General features: G+C 45.3%; 1 protein-coding gene across 16 annotated transcripts in view; it reads left to right on the top strand.

The window, feature by feature from the left end:
• Positions 1-5,615: 5,615 nt before the first annotated feature.
• The window catches only part of MAPK8IP3 (mitogen-activated protein kinase 8 interacting protein 3), a 144,555-nt gene continuing 133,191 nt past the window's right edge, over positions 5,616-16,979 (top strand). For 10 of the 16 annotated variants that reach the window (XM_075011210.1, XM_075011218.1, XM_075011201.1 and 7 more), the window contains exon 1: positions 5,620-6,044. In XM_075011210.1, the coding sequence (XP_074867311.1) occupies positions 5,727-6,044 (318 nt within the window). In that variant the 5' untranslated portion in view covers positions 5,620-5,726. Of the gene's footprint in view, positions 6,045-16,979 lie in introns of all 16 variants that reach the window. The other 6 variants (XM_075011203.1, XM_075011198.1, XM_075011216.1 and 3 more) reach the window with 4 other exon arrangements.

Here is a 16,979-nt window from a genome sequence, read left to right as displayed (position 1 = left end):
ATTACTAGTAGCCTGGCTGATTAAAACATGACTTCCTTATTAGCCTATTGTCAGAACCCCCAGCAGCATAAATCACATAACTATGTTATAAAATGCTTCTAAATTTCAGACATACCTATAGTGGTGTATTTAACTTACATGCCTCTTTGCTTGTCACAAATAGTAAGGTATGTCCTTGGTATTTCAGAATCTGTGTGCTGTTATGTGAGAAAGTAAGGTAATACCCTCGAGAAGTAATGAACTGCAAAAGTGCATCAAAATGGAAATAACATTCTGAAGTACTCTAAACCCAATATCAGGAACTTGAGAATGTTGCAAATAAGGTAAATAGCCTTCTTCCTATGTACCATGTGGCTAAATTTCCCAGTTCTGCTCTGTGTAGCACTCTCTGTTGATCAATGGTCAAATACTTTAGTGTCCTGGGTGTGTGTCGGGGGGGGAAGGTTTCTTTCGGCTCATGGCAGAGGTTTTTATCTTTAGAATTCACAGTTACCATTTATTCCCTCCTGGATGGTGAGTTGCTTTCTGTAATGTCTCCTTTCACTGTTTGTAATAACTATCATCAGCTTGATCCTGAAAATATAAGATAAAGTATTTGAAGTTGCCGAAAGTGAAACTCCTAATGTAGTCTTATTTTCAAACATGCTGAGTACCTGCTGTTCTCACGGAAGATGCTGTAATATGATAGTGTTGTTTGGGGACTTAGCATGAATGGCTGGACTCTCATCTGCAGAAGCAGCGCTAAAGTTGGTATTATGTCATTAAAGATCTAATTTATGTAGTCCTGCAATAAACAATTAATCTAGAACAGGGATTCCCAATCTATGGGTCATGACCCAAACACGGGTTGTGATTAGACTTGTTAAGAGTAACCAGATGGGCATCTCCAAGGTGCATGTGGCTGTTAAAGAAGCCATTTGCAGTTTCTTAATGCTGTTGCCTCTGGCAAGTATCTATTGATAGAGTTAGCTGCCCTCTTCAGCAGCTCTCTATCATTAGGGATAGCAAAACAAAACAGCCACCCAGGAGCACTTTAAAGACTAACAAAACAATTTATTAGGTGATGAGCTTTCGTGAGATAGACCCATTTTTTCAGACCATAGCCATACCAGAACAGACTCAATAGTTAAGGCACAGAGAACCAAAAATAGTAATCACGGTTGACAAATCAGAAAAATTGTAATCAAGATGGGCAAATCAGAAGAGCAGAGGGGCAGTGAGGGTGGGTGGGGGTCAAGAGTCACACAAAACAAAGTACGTAAGAGTCCATATAATGACCCAGGTAACTGGTGTCCCAGTTCAAACCACATGTTAATGTGTTGACTTTGAATATAAAAGAGAGTTTGCCACTCTGCAGGCGATTCTAAGTTCCCTTTCAGTAAAGCACAGACTTTCAGGTCATTAAGAGAATGGCCCACTCCATTAAAGTGCTTGTTGACAGGCTTGTGAGTTAAGAGCTTTTCGATGTCTGTTTTGTGTCCATTCATTCTTTGTCGAAGCGTGTTTACCATTTGTCCTATATCTAAAATATGTGGGCATTGTTGGCACATGATGCCATATATGATGTCAGTAGAGAAACATGAGAATGTGCCTGTGATTCTGTGAATAACCTGGTTAGGTCCAGTGATGGTATCTCCAGAATAGATATGTGGACAAAGATGACAACGGGGTTTGTGAAAGGAAAAGTTCCAGGATTAGTATTATTGTGGCATATTCTGTGGTTTGTTGCAAGGAAAAGTTCCAGGATTGGTGGTATTGTGGTATGCCTAGGTGCTGAAATCTTAACACTTGAGTTAATTGGTTTTAACGACTGTTACCTGCTGGGAGCAGGAGGGCTGGGACAGTGGCCCAAGCTAGCAGCCCCAGTGAAGAGGCTGCAGGAAGCCAGGGGAGTTTCTAAGGCTGGGAGCCGTTTGGGGCTTCTGGGGGTTTTAAGTCTGGGGGCAGTTTGGGACTGCAGGGGAGGTTCTAAGACTGGGGGTCTAAGACTAGGGGTGAGAGCTGAGTGGTGGTAGTGGCTTGCAGCTATTTTGTGTTCAGCCTCTGGAACATTTAAAAAATTGCCATGTGGTCCCCAGTGGAAAAAAAAGTTGGACACTCCTGCCTTACGCATTACAAATACAACTTTTGTGTCTTTCATATTTGTAGTGATCCCAGGCAAGCCACTTAACAGTCTCTGGCAGTAATGTTCACTCCCTCCCCACTCCGCTTCTCTCTGCCACCCTTTTGCCCCCCACTTCTCTTCTATATAGCTGATTTCTCAGTTTTCATTTTTTTGTTTGTGAATTTTCCACCCCACCCCCTCCAGCCTCAGAGTGTGGGGTTTAAGCCAGGGGCTGGAGGGAGCAATTTGAGGATGAGTCTTTCCCCCACCACAACTCAGAGTAAGTATAATAAAATAATAAACGATAATAATAAAGTGTTATTTTATTAAGGTATTTTCCCTTTTTTATGGAATAATTAATATATAAACATAAGTGGGCACAATTTTATATTATTGCCACACGCACAAAATTAGCTAGTTACGGCATTGCTCTCCCCATTTTTGAATTGGCTTGGGTCATCAAGTCTTCCTGACTTGTCAAAATGGATCCCCATCCAGAAAAGGTTGGGAACTGCTGATCTAGAACACTGCTGTTGTTGGTAAGTTAGGTAATATATCTGGTATATTTGTTGGAATGTGGCAAATGTAAGTGTGTAAAGTAGGTAAAAAGAGACTAATCTATATTTTTTCCTTATTTACACAGGATATGTCTTCTTTAGAAGTGTCACTCTGTTAATTTAATGTATCATTCCAAACCTCGAATGACTATGTTTTTCTTGATATATCTTCCTTCTGATGTCTAGAATATAATGTGCAGAACTGTGTTTGAATTTCAGTGGCGATAAATTATGCAGACCAAAACATACGACTTGTGCTTTATTCTTTAACAGAGACTTGGTGGGATAATAAACATGACTGGAATATTGGTAAAGATGGGTATACCTTGCTCAGGAAGAACAGGCAAGGAAAAAAGAAAGTTGCCTTATATATTAAAAATGTATACACTTGGACTGAGGTTGAGATGGACACAGGAGACAGACTTGTTGAAAGTCTCTGGTTAAGCACAAATAGGGTAAAAACAAAGGTGATGTCATGAGAGAGATCTATTATAGACCACGTAACCAGGAAGACACAGTGAAGAAGGCTTTTCTAAGCAACAAAATCATCCGAAAAGCACAGGACTTCATGGTGATGGGCGACATTTGTTGGCAAAGTAACGCAGCAGGACACAGTTTATTCTACAAACTATTGGAATGTCCTGAAGACAGTTTTTCATTTCAGAAGGTGGAGAAAGCTACTAAGGTGGAGGCTGTTCTAGATTTGATTTTAACAAATAGGGAGAAACTGGCTGGGGACTTGAAAGTGGAAGGCAGCTTGGGTGAAAGTGATTTATGAAATGATTAAGCTCCATGATTTGAAGGAATGGTAGGAAGGAGAACAGAAAAATAAAGAATGGATTTCAAGACGGCAGACTTTTGTAAACTGAGGGAGCTGGTAGGTAAGGTTCCATTGGAAGCCAGTCTAAAAGGAAAAGCAACTGCAGACAGTTGGCAGGGTTTCAAAGATGTTATGAAGAACAGAAGAGCAAACTATTCTACTGCATAGGAAAGATAAGAAATATGGCAAGAGACCACTGTGGGTTAACCAGGAGATTTTGAATGATCTAAAAAATTGGAAAATAGGTCAAATTACAAAGAATGAATATGAAGAAGTAACACAATATGTAGCGGCAAAATTGGAAAGGTGAAGGCACAAAACAAACTCAGTCTAGTTAAGGACATAAAGGGTAACAAGTAAACAGTCTGCAAATATACTAGAAACTAGAGGATCACCAAGGACAGCATGGGCCCATTACTTAATGAAGAGGGAAAAACAATAACAGAAACCCTGGAAATGGAAGACTTATTTAGTGAGTTCTTTGTTTCAGGTTTCACTAAAGCCAGGTCTCCAATAAAGGAAAAAATAAATTTAAGATATGCAACTGCAGCTATGAGAATTGTGTAACTGGAGTTGCTGTATCTTATAGCTGTCTTTGCCACCATCCCCACGGTGGGAGGTTGACTAGAGAAATTGGATTATTGTGTCCAGTTCAGGGCACCACATTTCAGGAAAGATGTGGACAGTCGGAGAAGGTTCACAGAAGATCAACAAAAATGATTAAAGGTCTAAAAAGCATGACTTAGGAGGGAACATTGAAAGAATTGAGTTTGTTTGATTGGAAAATAGAAGACTGAAAGGGGGCATGATTACAGCTTTCAAGTACGTAAAAGGTTGTTACAAGGAGGGAGAAGAATTGTTCTGCTTAACCTCTGATGATAGGGATAAAAAGCAATGGGTTTAAATTGCGGGAAGGGAGGTTTATGTTGGACATTAGGAAAAACTTCTAGCAGGCTGGTTAAGCATCAGAATAAATTGCCTAGGAAGGTTGTGGAATCTCTTGGAAATTTTTAAGAGCAGGTTAGAAAATCATCTGTCAGGGATTTGCTAGATCAGTTGTTCCCAACCTTTTCAGTACCATGACACACTTCTGTGAGACATGCAATTCCATGGCACACCAGCTTTTTTCGGCTGAATTGATTCTCATAAATGTTGCCGCTCCCTGCCAGCCCATTGGAGCTGGGATGCAGCATTTAAAGTGTGTCCCAGGTCCAGCAGGCTCCCTTCCTTCTCCTCCCTTCCCTTGCCACAGCAGGGAACAGGCAGTTTTGCTACTTGAGCCCCAGCTGGCCTGGGGTCATCAATTTCCCCTGTGGTGGCTCTGCAAAAGGGGAGGGGGTGCACTGACCAAATGTCAGGGCACACTAGTCGAAAGCCACTGGTCTAGATGGTGTGTGGTTCTGCCATGAGTGCAGGGAACTGGACTTGATTACCTCTTGAGATTTCAGTATTCTATAAATATGTAGTTTCCCATAACAACACATTCCCCAGCACATAATATAGCTTTGCTCCTTAGGTCAAGATGCTGTATGGTGTCTATTGACTTCGTGGTCTTCATGCCTGGGGTCTCTTATTTTACAGTTGGTCAATCACACTTTTGCAGCAAACATGCATTTGACTATCCCACCTCAAGCATTATGTGCAATCCTTGAGTTTAGCTAACTTTCATAGAGCACCGCTGGGGCAAGAAACCCACGAAACCTAGGCTAGCTAGCCTCAGGTATTTTGGGCGTATTGTGAGACTGGTCCCTATTGGGCACCTAAATAAATGGGGTGTCGGGGGCTTTGCAAATGGCCTCAGTAAAGAAACCAGTGTTCGCCCAGCAGAGATTAACCTGCCCCAGGCTGCGGAGAGGCCTTGGCTTGGCTTGGCGCTGTGCAGCACCTGGTGAGTCCTTAAATCGTAGGTATTTCGCTCGCCGCACGATCCTCTCCGCGCGGACCTCGCAACTGCCAGTGCCACTAACCAAGGGCCTGGGTCGCGACTCCGTACCCACATGGGTTCGTCGGCGCGAGCTACCGCGAGCGGCCCAAAGCTGCGGGGCCGCTTGCCGCCCCGCGCAGCCGCTACGCCAGGCTCGGCCAGCGACGCCCGGCCCCTCCCCCGCCCAGCGCGGGCTGGTGCTGACACAGCGCGGGAGGCGGTGCCGGCCGGCCGGGCCTGCCCACTGGTGCAGGAGGGGGACCGGCACAGCCCGGCGGCCGCCTCAGCAGCTCGGCGGCAGCGGCAGCGGTAGCGGGCAGGATGCTGGAGATCCAGCTGGACGATGGCGGCGTGGGGGGCTACCCGGGCGACGACTACTCCTCGGGGTCCGTCATGTCGGAGCGGGTGTCGGGCCTGGCCAACAGCATCTACCGTGAGTTCGAGCGACTCATCCGCTGCTACGACGAGGAGGTGGTGAAGGAGCTGATGCCGCTGGTGGTGACGGTGCTGGAGAACCTGGACTCGGTGCTGACCGACAACCAGGAGCACGAGGTGGAGCTGGAGCTGCTGCGGGAGGACAACGAGCAGCTGCTCACGCAGTACGAGCGCGAGAAGGCGCTGCGCAAGCAGGCCGAGGAGGTGAGGCCGGGCCTGGCAGCAGGGGCGGCTCTGCGCCAGCGGGGGGAGGGGTCCCGCTCCCCGCCACCCGAGCTCCCTTCCCGGCCTCGGTAGCCGGTCGTCCTGGGGGCACCAGGGTCTCCTCATGCCCAGCGCGACTGCGGACCCTTGACCTCTCCGCCCCTGGCTGGGGGCTGTCGCAGCCCACCCTGAGGTCCCCTTCGTGCCGCCGCGCCGGGTGGGGCAGCTCCCTTTGGAGGAGTGAAGGCCATGGCGCAAAGGCCTCTGTCCTCTGGGCGCTCTGGCGCTGCGCTAGGCTGGCAACCCTGCCTCGTAAACATCAGGCGAGGAGTTAAAGAGCCTCAGTAGCGCTTTGTAGGGCGGTGGTGGGTCTGCCAGCTGCGGATATTTGGGGCGAAGGAAGGAGCCCCCTAGATTTCATTCATGCCTGAGGTGCTCTGAGGGATTGACCGTTGTGAGGTTTGCTCTAGGGTGCGGTGACTGGATCATTTGGTTGAGTCTTTAAACTGATGTGTCATCGCCAGTGAGTGCTGTCTGACAGAGAGCAGCAATGTTCCGTGGACTGGCCATAGACAAGAGATGGGAAAATCTGTTTTCTCATATCTGCAGGCTCTGTTTCCAACGTGCTTTAAGTCAAACGTTACTCTATCAAAGTGTCTTCATTCCGGTCTCTACTAGTGATTCCCCTGCCGTCATATTATGCAGTATCGGCAGACTTGGGGGGTGAAGGCAGGATAGGAAAAAGCAATGGTGATTCAAAGGAACATGCACTGGGAAGACCTGAAATATTCTTCTACAAGAACATCTTCTACTGCTGGGGTGCTATTAATGAGTTGCATATATGATGTGTTGTTTTATAGCGCTGATTAGATATGTGGCTCTGGAACAATGCAATCAGAAGCATATATTCTTGACAGCTTTGACCTTACATTCTATATAAAGAATTTTCCATACTTGAAGTGAAAGAAGATTAATCAGAAAATGGTTTTTTCCTTTGTCTCTGAATCTGAGATTTGATTGTGTATGTAGACAGCCGCTGAAGATTGTTATGAAAGTAAACAAAGTGGAGAGGTCAGCATCTGATGACGCTGCCCTGGTGTTAAAATGGTGCTTACTTAAAAGCAAGAAAGAGAGCAAGCTATCAAACAAACTAACTGGGGTTCTGTGAATTTGAAGAATTTAGTTTTAAAAATAACGAAACAAACTATTTGGAACCTATACTGCTGATAACGTTGGTTTTTGGTCAGCACAAGGAATTTTTAAAAATCAGTTTGTTTGCACTTCACTCAGTTTGACCCAAAAATGATAGTGTCACTTCATTAGGCTAGAGCAGAAGCAAGCTGCACAATGTTGTAATGTTTGGAAATGCTTTTATATCTAAACTAAAATCTGTTTAGTAGAAGTAAAAATGTTCTCAAAGTATTGGTCTTGAATTCTGTGAATTTATTTTTACCAGATCTGAACTTTGGACCTTAAAAATATGGCTTCTGCATCCTAAAATAAAATGTTTACTGGCTGCCAGTTCCACTTTCATCTTAGCCATGTGTAGTTTGATGGGGAACAGCCTGGAAATGGTTCACGAAAGAAACAATCCCCTGGTTGAAAAAGGAGCAAAATTTCTATATCACTAAGACCCAAGGAGAGCTGCATGTGGTCCTGCCACTGCTGATTCCATGAGTGGTTCCTCAGCTTTCACAAGCTTATCTTCACACACTTCAAGGGGCTGTGGAGCCTTTTGAAACAGCTTTCCCTGAGCCAGGGAAGAGGAGTTGTAAGCAGTGAAATCCACCCAGCTGCATCGGTCCCTTTTCATTGTAGTGATATTTTTGACCATTTTGTGGATTAAGAGCCTAAAAGGATTGAAAATAACAGACCTAGAGTCTGATTTGATATGTTAGTAACCAGAGAATACTTAATACCTGTGGTTCTTGAATTCAAAGATGATGTATAGCAGGAGTGAGCAAATTGGGGGCCAGGCCCCCCCAAAGGGGTGAGTGAAATTATTGTAAGGGAGGCACAGCACAATCAGCTGCTGGGCCTCAGGCTTGTCCATCTCATTTAAAATGTTGAAATATGTTACTGTTTTTATGTATGTGTAATCACATTTATATGCCAGTTAATAAAGTTTTTACATTCTGCATACTTAATTTTTTACACATGCTGGAAGGCTTTTGTTTTTGTTTGTTTTTTTCATATGAACATAACTGAAATTTCCATTGGTTTGGATTACATTAGACAAGTTGGAGGGCCCTGCTAACTGCAGGGATGAAAAGTGGGGCCCTAAGTAAAAAGTTTGCTCACCCCTAATGTATAGCATATTGGAATATTTAATGAGAAGCATTCTTTTGGTATCTGAGAATCTCTGAAACTTGTACATGTGACTACAAGACCCCTTTTCAAATACTAAGTTGTGCAGTTAGAGTAAGTGAATCAAAGCAATAGTCCTTTGTTTTGATAATTGTTTTAATATAATTTTTTATAAATGCATGTTGTGGTTGAAAAATGAGTTTGAGTTTGACTTCACTGGGGTACTTTTAATACATATTCGCAAGGTGGAGAGAGAGCTTGTGGATTAGCAAAATTCTCCTATGTGCTACCCACGGAAGGCTCTGCTCAGAAGACAATTCTTGCTTATAAAATGGGAATTGTGTCCATAGATCTAGTTGGAATGGTTGTGACAGAGTCACTATTGAAAATACAGTAATTATGATCAAGCCAGACTACAGGGAAATAGGAGTTAATTTATTCTGTGATCCTGAACTACTGAAGTCAAAGGGAGTTTTGCTTTTGGTTTAATGGACATGGACGATCAAGTTTAGTTTGTATCCGGGGTGGGGAATCTACAGCTTGTGGGCTGCATCCAGCCCACATCTTGCCTGGATCCAGTCCATGAGGCTTGGGGTCCTTCCCCTGCATGGGGGAGCCATGCTGTTCCTCCAACTTGCAGCCTTCCATGAGTCTGGAGCATGAGTGCTGGAACCTACTGCATGGGCGGGGCATGGGGGGAGTCCCTGGCCTTGTGGGCTGGATCCAGGCAAGTTGGAGCCAGATCCAGCCTATGGGCTTTGCCCAATGAGGGGAGGAAGTGACTCTGTATGCTGCCATTATGTCTTCATCTAGCTGGGAGAACAGCAGTGCAGGGAACCACTTGCGTAGAGGCATTGCACCTGTTACTCCTATTACCCAGATTGTGGCCAGCAATGGGGACAGCAGGGTCAGTGCCTGGGAGTAAGAGCTGGGGTTGTAGAGTCGCATGTGTGCCTAGCGAGCTATGCTAGATAAACATTCTCACCCACCTTCAGCCTTCTGCTGCACCATTTAAAAGGAGGAGGGATAGCTCAGTGGTTTGAGCATCAGTCTGCTAAACCCAGGGCTGTGAGCTCAATCATTGAGGAGGCCATTCAGGGATGTGAGGCAAATAGATTTAGAAGCATTGGTGGTATAGTAAGTGGTAGGCATAGCTACCTTCTAAACAGTTGACCTGGGTTCAGTTCTCAGACAATGCAGTGATGTCCTTTATTTGTAACTGAGTGAGAATCTGAAAGTGGAAGGCAGCTTCAGTGAAAGTGATCATGAAATCATAGAGTTCACAATTTTAAGGAAGGATAGAAAGCTGAACAGCAAAACAGACAATGGATTTCAGGAAGGTGGATTTTGGTAAACTCAGAGAGCTGGTAGGTAGGGTCCCATGGGAAGCAAGAATGAGGGGAAAAACAATGGAGGAGAGTTGGGAGTTTTTCAAAGGGACATTATTAAGGGCCCAAAAGCAAGCTATTCCTCTGTGTAAGAAAGAGAGAAAATATGGCAAAAGACCGCTTTAGCTTAACTAAGAGATCATGCGTGTTCTCAAAATAAAAAAGGAATCTCATAAAAAATGGAAACGAGAACAAATTATGAAGGATGAATATAGGCAAACAACACAGGAATGCAGGGACAAGATGAGAAAGGCAACTACACAAAATGAGCTCAAATTAGCTATGGGCATAAAGGGAAACAAGAAGACTTTTTATAAATACATTAAAAGCAAGAGGAAGACCAAGGATAGGGTAGGCCCATTGCTCAGTGAGGAGGGAGAAACAGTAATGGGAAACTTGGAAACGGCAGAGATGCTTAATGACTTCTTTGTTTCGGTCTTCACTGAGAAGTCTGAAGAAGGAATGCCTAACATAGTGAATGCTAGTGGGAAAGGGGTAGGTTTAGAAGATAAAAAAAGAGCAAGTTAAAAATCACTTATGAAAGTTAGATGTTTGCAACTCACCAGGGCCTGATGAAATGCATCCTTGAATATTCAAGGAGCTGATGGAGGCAGTATCTGAGCCATTAGCTATCATCTTTGGAAAATCATGTGAGACAGGAGAGATTCCAGAAGACTGGAAAAAGGCAAATATAGTTCCCATCTGTAAGAAGGGGAATAAGAAACAAAGCAGGAAACTAGAGACTGGTCAGTTTTTAACTTCTGTGCCAGGAAAAATAATGGAACAAGTAATTAAGGTAATCCTCTGCAAACACTTGGAGGGTGGTAAGCTGATAAGGAACAGCCAGCATGGATTTGCAAAGAACAAATCATGTCAAACCAATCTGATAGCTTTCTTTGAGAGGATAACAAGCCTTGTGGATAAGGGAGAAGCAGTGGATGTGGTATATCTAGATTTTAGTAAGGCGTTTGATACGGTCTCACATGATATTCTTATTAATAACTAGGCAAATACAATTTAGATGGGGCTCCTATAAGGTGGGTGCAAAACTGGCTAGATAACTGTACTGAGAGTAGTTATTAATGGTTCTCAATCCTGCAGGAAAGGTATAACAAGTGGGGTTCCGCAGGGGTCTGTAGTGGGACCAGTTCTGTTTAATATCTTCATCAACAATTAGATATTGATGTAGAAAGTATGGTTATTAAATTTGCAGATGATGCCAAGCTGGGAGGGGCTGCAACTGCTTTGGACAATAGGGTAGTCATTCAAAATGATCTGGACAAACTGGATAAATGGTCTTTTTTGTCTTTATTAAACTTCATCCTGTTTACTTTAGACCATTTCTCCAATTTGTCCAAATCATTTTGAATTTTGACCCTAACCTGCAAAGCAGTTGCAACCCCTCCTAGCTTGGTATCATCTGCAAAAATAAGCGTACTGTCTATGCCAATATCTAAATCATTGATAAAGGTATTGAACAGACCTGGTCCCAGTACAGACCCTTGCGAACCCCACTTGTTATACTTTTCCAGCAGAGTTGAGAACCATTAATAACTACTCTCTGGCTGTCTCTACACTACCACCTTCCTTCGAAGGAAGGATGGTAATTAGAGTGTTGGGAGTTTACTAATGAAGTGCTGCTGTGCATAGTATTATTTTTTTTAAATTTTTAAAAGCTGATAAACAGTAAATTTTTATCCACTCTGTATTTTGCCCTAGTTAATGTTAGCAGTAGGTAGCTTACTTGGGTAGTGGTAGATGTCAGCATGTGGTGTGTCATGGGCAAGATAGCCTGATGGAGCCCATCCCTCTTCAGGCTGTTGACCACAGCCAAAATTCCACAGTAACTTTGTGGCTTGCCTTGGTCCTGAACACGTGGCCATTGAGCTTATCTTGAAGCCACTCCGCCCTGGCTGGTGACTTCTACATGGAAGACATTCGCCCAGTGATGCCGTGTTAACACCACCCCCACACATTGTTTAGCTGGCCAGCTGAGACCGTTGCCCGGGGTGTGGCACTTGGAGCCAGATGTGAGAGAGAGGAGATGGATGAGGACCAGTGTTTCCGTCCATGCTACGAATAGGACTTCAAAAAGGCCTTTGACAGAGTTTGGCAGGCAGCATTATGGGCCACCATGAGAAAGTACAACATCAGCCCCAACCTTGTCCGAGTTGTTGAACACCTGTATGACAATGCCACCAGTGCGGTTTTCCACAACGGTACCATTGGAAGCTGGTTCAGAACGACAGTGGCGTCCGTCAGGGTTGTCTGCTCTCCCCCACGCTTTTCAACATCTTTCTGGAGTGCATCATGATTGATGCCTTGGAAGACCATGAAGGAACTGTCAGCAGAGGGGGCAGAATAATCACCAACCTTCGCTTCGCTGACGATATAGACGGATTAGCTGGAGGAGAAGAGGAACTTGCCAGCTTGGTAGAATGGCTGGATGCCACCTCGAAAGCCTATGGAATGGAGATAAATGCAGAAAAGATAAAACTGATGACCAATAACAGCAATGGCATCAGTAGGGATATAATGGTGAATGGACAAGCTCTTCAATGTGTGTCCAGCTTCAAGTACTTAGGTGCAATTGTATCAGATGAGGGGTCCAGACCAGAAGTCCTCTCCAGAATAGCGCAAACAACAGCAATGCTTACAAAACTTAGACCCATCTGCATGGTCAAGAACATCAGTCTGAGATCGAAAGTAAGATTGATGTGCTCACTGGTCATCTCAGTGTTCTTGTATGCTTGTGAAATGTGGACCCTTACAGCAGAATTGCAGAAAAAGATCCAAAGCATGGAGATGAGATGCTATAGGAGGCTTTTGGGCATCTCTTATATTGAGCATGTCACGAACGAAGAAGTACGACATAGGATCAGGCATGTCATAGGCCCACATGACGACCTGCTCACTGTGGTGCAGAAGCGGAAGCTCAGATGGTATGGCCACGTCATCCGATCATCAGGCCTTTCAAAGACCATCTTGCAAGGCACAGTACCTGGTGGTAGAAGGAAAGGCAGGCAAAAGAAGAGATGGGAAGATAACATCAAAGAGTGGACAAACCTGAAAGTGAGCAAGTTACAGAGAGCTGCACAGGACAGGATGAGGTGGAGTGAGTTGATCAGGAAGTCATCTGCGGTGCCCCAACAACCCTCAAAAGGGGTTATGGGATAGAGAGAGAGAGAGAGAGAGAGGTAGCATACATGCAGTAGGACTTTTCTTTTACTGTTCCCTGAGTGATTTGTATGATTTAATGTGTTCACTGTCTCCTTGGTAAGGGGCTGTTGTTCAGAGGGGAGCAGGTGTGCCAGAAGTAATTGTTTTTGACCAACAGCTGGCGCTGCTTAGTTGTACTTTGTGATCTGAACATATTGAAAAGTAATTGAGTTTTCTATTCCAAGTGTTTTGTGGATATTAATGATCTTCCCTGAACACAGTATAATGTCATCTGATATCAAAAGCTGTCACTTGAGACCTCTAAAGAGAATTCTTGTGACCTAGGTAGCATCAAAGGAGAGGATGGGGTGCTTAGTAAGCAGAAACCACAGTAAAGAATATGTTTTACTGGGAAAGGCTAAATTTGTAACACTTCCCTTCAACAGCCTGCTTGAGCTGTTTTTTTCAACCTCTCTCTCTGGACCTAGGATCTTATTCCCTCTCAGCCATTCAGACCCCACAATGCACAAAGTGAGAAATCAGATGAAGCAGCAGTATCATCATGAAAAGTCAGTTTAGCAGCCTGGTAGAAAGAGCAGCCTTTTGGAGACTGATGCTGTGTTTACACTATGAGATAAATTTGATATATAATAAATTTGAATAGTTAACCTCGATATTATGAATTCAAATAAAGTATCCACACAACTTCTTGAAATTCAACCCACCTTTTTTCCGTGTCAAATCTCTGCATCCCCATTGCCCCTGTAAGTTCGATAGCATGAGCACTGCATTGTGGGTACCTATCCTACAGTGCCTTAGCTCCAGTTGCTTGTGGGTGTTTCATGTTGGAATCCCAGAATTCCAAGCAATATCCCAGAATTCACTTCACCACTAATTTTGCGAAAAAAGAACTAGAGATCACGCCATTTCCTGCTGCAGCATTCCAACACAAGCATGGATCCACAAATGCTCCAATTCATAGCGCAGATATGCATTTCCTAACTGTCAGGGTGATCAAACACTGGAACGAATTGCCAAGGGAGGTGGTAGAATCTCAATCACTGGAGCTATTTAAGAAGAGGTTAGATAGATGGCTTTCAGGGATGGTCTAGAAAATGCTTGGTCCTTCCATGAGGGCAGGGGGCTGGACTCGATGGCCTCTCGACGTCCCTTCCAGTCCTACTCTTCTATGATTCTGTGATATTTTCACCAACCACAGCAGCTGTCACGCAATTTTTCCTTCAATTCCAAAGCTCAGTGATGCTTGGCTATCCTACTGGTGCTGCTGCTGCTGCGGATGACGATGAGCATGGTGGTTTGGAACAGCAATTTTCCCAACTGCGGTCCAAGAACTCAGAGATGGTGGCTGCTGTGACTGCATTGCTGACAGTGGAGCAGTGGTTTTGAACTTGAGAGACCAGCATACACTGGTGGGATCACATCGTTTTGGAGTCCTGGGATGACCAGCAGTGGGTGCAGAACATTTGCATGTGCAAGTCCACCTTTATGGAACTTTCTGATGTGCTGGTGCCCGCCCTGAAGCATAGCAGTGCCAAAATGAGTCTGGCTTTAATGGTTCAGAAGCAAGTGGCAATTGCACTGTGAAAGTTTGCAACCCCCAACGTTTACAAGTCAGTGGCAAATCATTTTGGGGTGGGCAGATCTACTGTGGGGTACGTGGTGACGGAGGTAGCCATGCAGTCTGTAGGTGTCTCCTCAGGAAGACTGTGACCCTGGGAGATATACAGACCATAGTGGATGGCTTTGCTGCCCAGGGCTTTCTTAACTGCGGTGGGGCAATAGATGGCATCACATCCCTATCATGGCCCTGGCCCACCTGGCCTTGGAGTATATTACTCGAAAGGGGTATGCCATTCAGGGGTTGGTAGATCCCAAAGGTCATTGTACTGACATCAACGTTGGCTGGTCAGGGAGGGTTCATGACGCGCGTGTATTCCGAAATTTGGGTACGGTACTGAAACCTCCTAGATGGGACTTTTTTTCCTGAGCAGAAAATCGAGATGGGCAACATGGAGATGCCCATTGTTCTATTGGGCGCCCCTGCCTACCTTCTGCTTCCCTGCCTGATGAAACCCTACACAGGAGTCCTGGCCCCCAGCAAGGAAAACTTTAATCACAGAGTGAGCAGGTGCTGAATGATTGTGGAATATGCCTTTGGACATTTGAAAGTGAGGTTCAGATGTTTATTGACCCGTTTGGACATTTGTGAAGCTAATGTCCCTGCTGTTATTACAGCATGTGGTATTTTGCACAACATGTGAATCAAGGCAAGAGACTTTCGTGTGTGTCTGGAGTTCTGAAGAGGAGGCAATAGGCAGGGCTTACTCACAGCTGTCTACACTGCCATCCACCAGTAGCCACACTCAGGCTGCAGCAATAAGGGATGCTGTAAGAAATAGCTTTATGACTAATGTGTAGCGCACATCCTATCTATATAGGTTTCTGCCATAGTGCCAATAAATCATACTGTGCTGTAATGAATGAATACTCTTACTTGGTGGGAGTGGGTTAAGTTGCAGTGAATAAAAAGCATGTGGCGAGCAGCTGTACCTTGAGCACCCCCACTCCCCCAACTGGCCTGGTTCCCTTAGCTGCGTCTGCTGTGGACAAGGGAGTTTCACTGCCCAGCTGTGCCTTCAGTGGCACTCCCCCTCCCCCACCTGCCCGGTTCCCTCAGATGAATGTCTGCTGTGGACCAAGGAGTATCCGTGAGCAGTTGTGCCTTCAGCGGTACTCGCCCTCCCCCCCACCCGCCCAGTTGGCTGAGCCCTGCGTCTGCTGCAGACAAGGGAGTTTCACTGCCCAGCTGTACCTTCAGTGGCACTCACACTCCCCTCCCACCTGCCCAGTTTGATTTGTGTCCCCCACCACCACCACCCCTTGCTGCAGGACAAGAAATCACACTGAGCTCAAAGGAATGATTTTATTTTGGGGGAGGAGAGGTTTCAGCAGCTGGGAAAAGAAGCCTTCTCAAGGGTGTTTGAAGAGCCTTTTGCAGTGTCTCTTGAGGCTGTAGCGGCAGGGTAGCCTTGCCCTCCTCCCCATGTTCAGGGACCGCCATGACGGAGGGTGGGCGCCCTCGGGATTCCAGGCAGCGGGTATCAGCTGGTGCTCTGTTGGGCTGGGAGTCCCTCTGCAACTGAAGCAGGGACCACAGGACCTCCATCTGCTCAGTAACGGCTATATTTTGCTGCAACCTCAGTCTCCTTTGCCATGTCCTCACTCTGCTTTGCCATAGCCTCATTCATTTTTGACAATTGCTGCTGCTTCAGGTCACGCATGCTCATTAAAGTTTGCTTGACTCTGACGCCACTCAGCTGTACTGTGATACTGCTGAGCAGTGTCCTTTGTCGGGTTCTTGTGCTCTGCTTCTGTGTTTTCCACGTGCTGCAGGATCAGATCTTCTTTGCATTTCTTACATCACTTGGTTTTCTCTGGAATGACAGGGACTGGGTCTGGAAAATGAAGGTAAAAATTAAGATACAATCACATAGTGTGCTTTGAAGTGCAAAGAATGGCTCTCTGCATGTACTATAACTGCAAGCGTACTTTTGAAGGACACATGGATTATTAAGGAAGGGACGGTAAGCGTGCATTTCACAATGCTTCACTTGCCATCACTTATCCAGCACATTGCTTTGTGGACATGGTAAGTTATAAGCAATTGTCCTCTTTTGGTGGGAATGGGAAGGTCTGCAAAGCAGGGGCAGCTGCCTGGTGTCCTAGGTGGGTGTCCTGTGGCAGTGACAAATGGATGGCTGCGTGTGGGGGTTCAATGTACAATAAAAGTAACATAAAGAAAAAAATATCCAAAGAAAGGCTGGAAGTAAAGGGACATGGGAGGGGAAAATCACAGTAGAGGAATCCCCCGTGTGGCGCAGGGGGATTCCTGAAAACTGAAAAGAAATGGTACTTGGAAAGGGACATGGAGGGGGAAACGCCCAGTAGAGCCTGGCAGCTCTGTGGTGCCGTGGAGTCCTGGAAAATCAAAAGAAACACTGGTGGAAAGGGGATGGGGAGGGGAAATGCCCAGCAAAGCCCAGCAGCCATGTGGCTCCTT

The sequence above is a fragment of the Carettochelys insculpta genome, chromosome 16 (assembly GCF_033958435.1).
Source record: "Carettochelys insculpta isolate YL-2023 chromosome 16, ASM3395843v1, whole genome shotgun sequence".
NCBI lineage: Eukaryota > Metazoa > Chordata > Testudines > Carettochelyidae > Carettochelys > Carettochelys insculpta.
The sequence above is the reverse complement of the archived record's forward strand: the minus strand, read 5'-3'. Positions and strand labels throughout refer to the sequence as shown.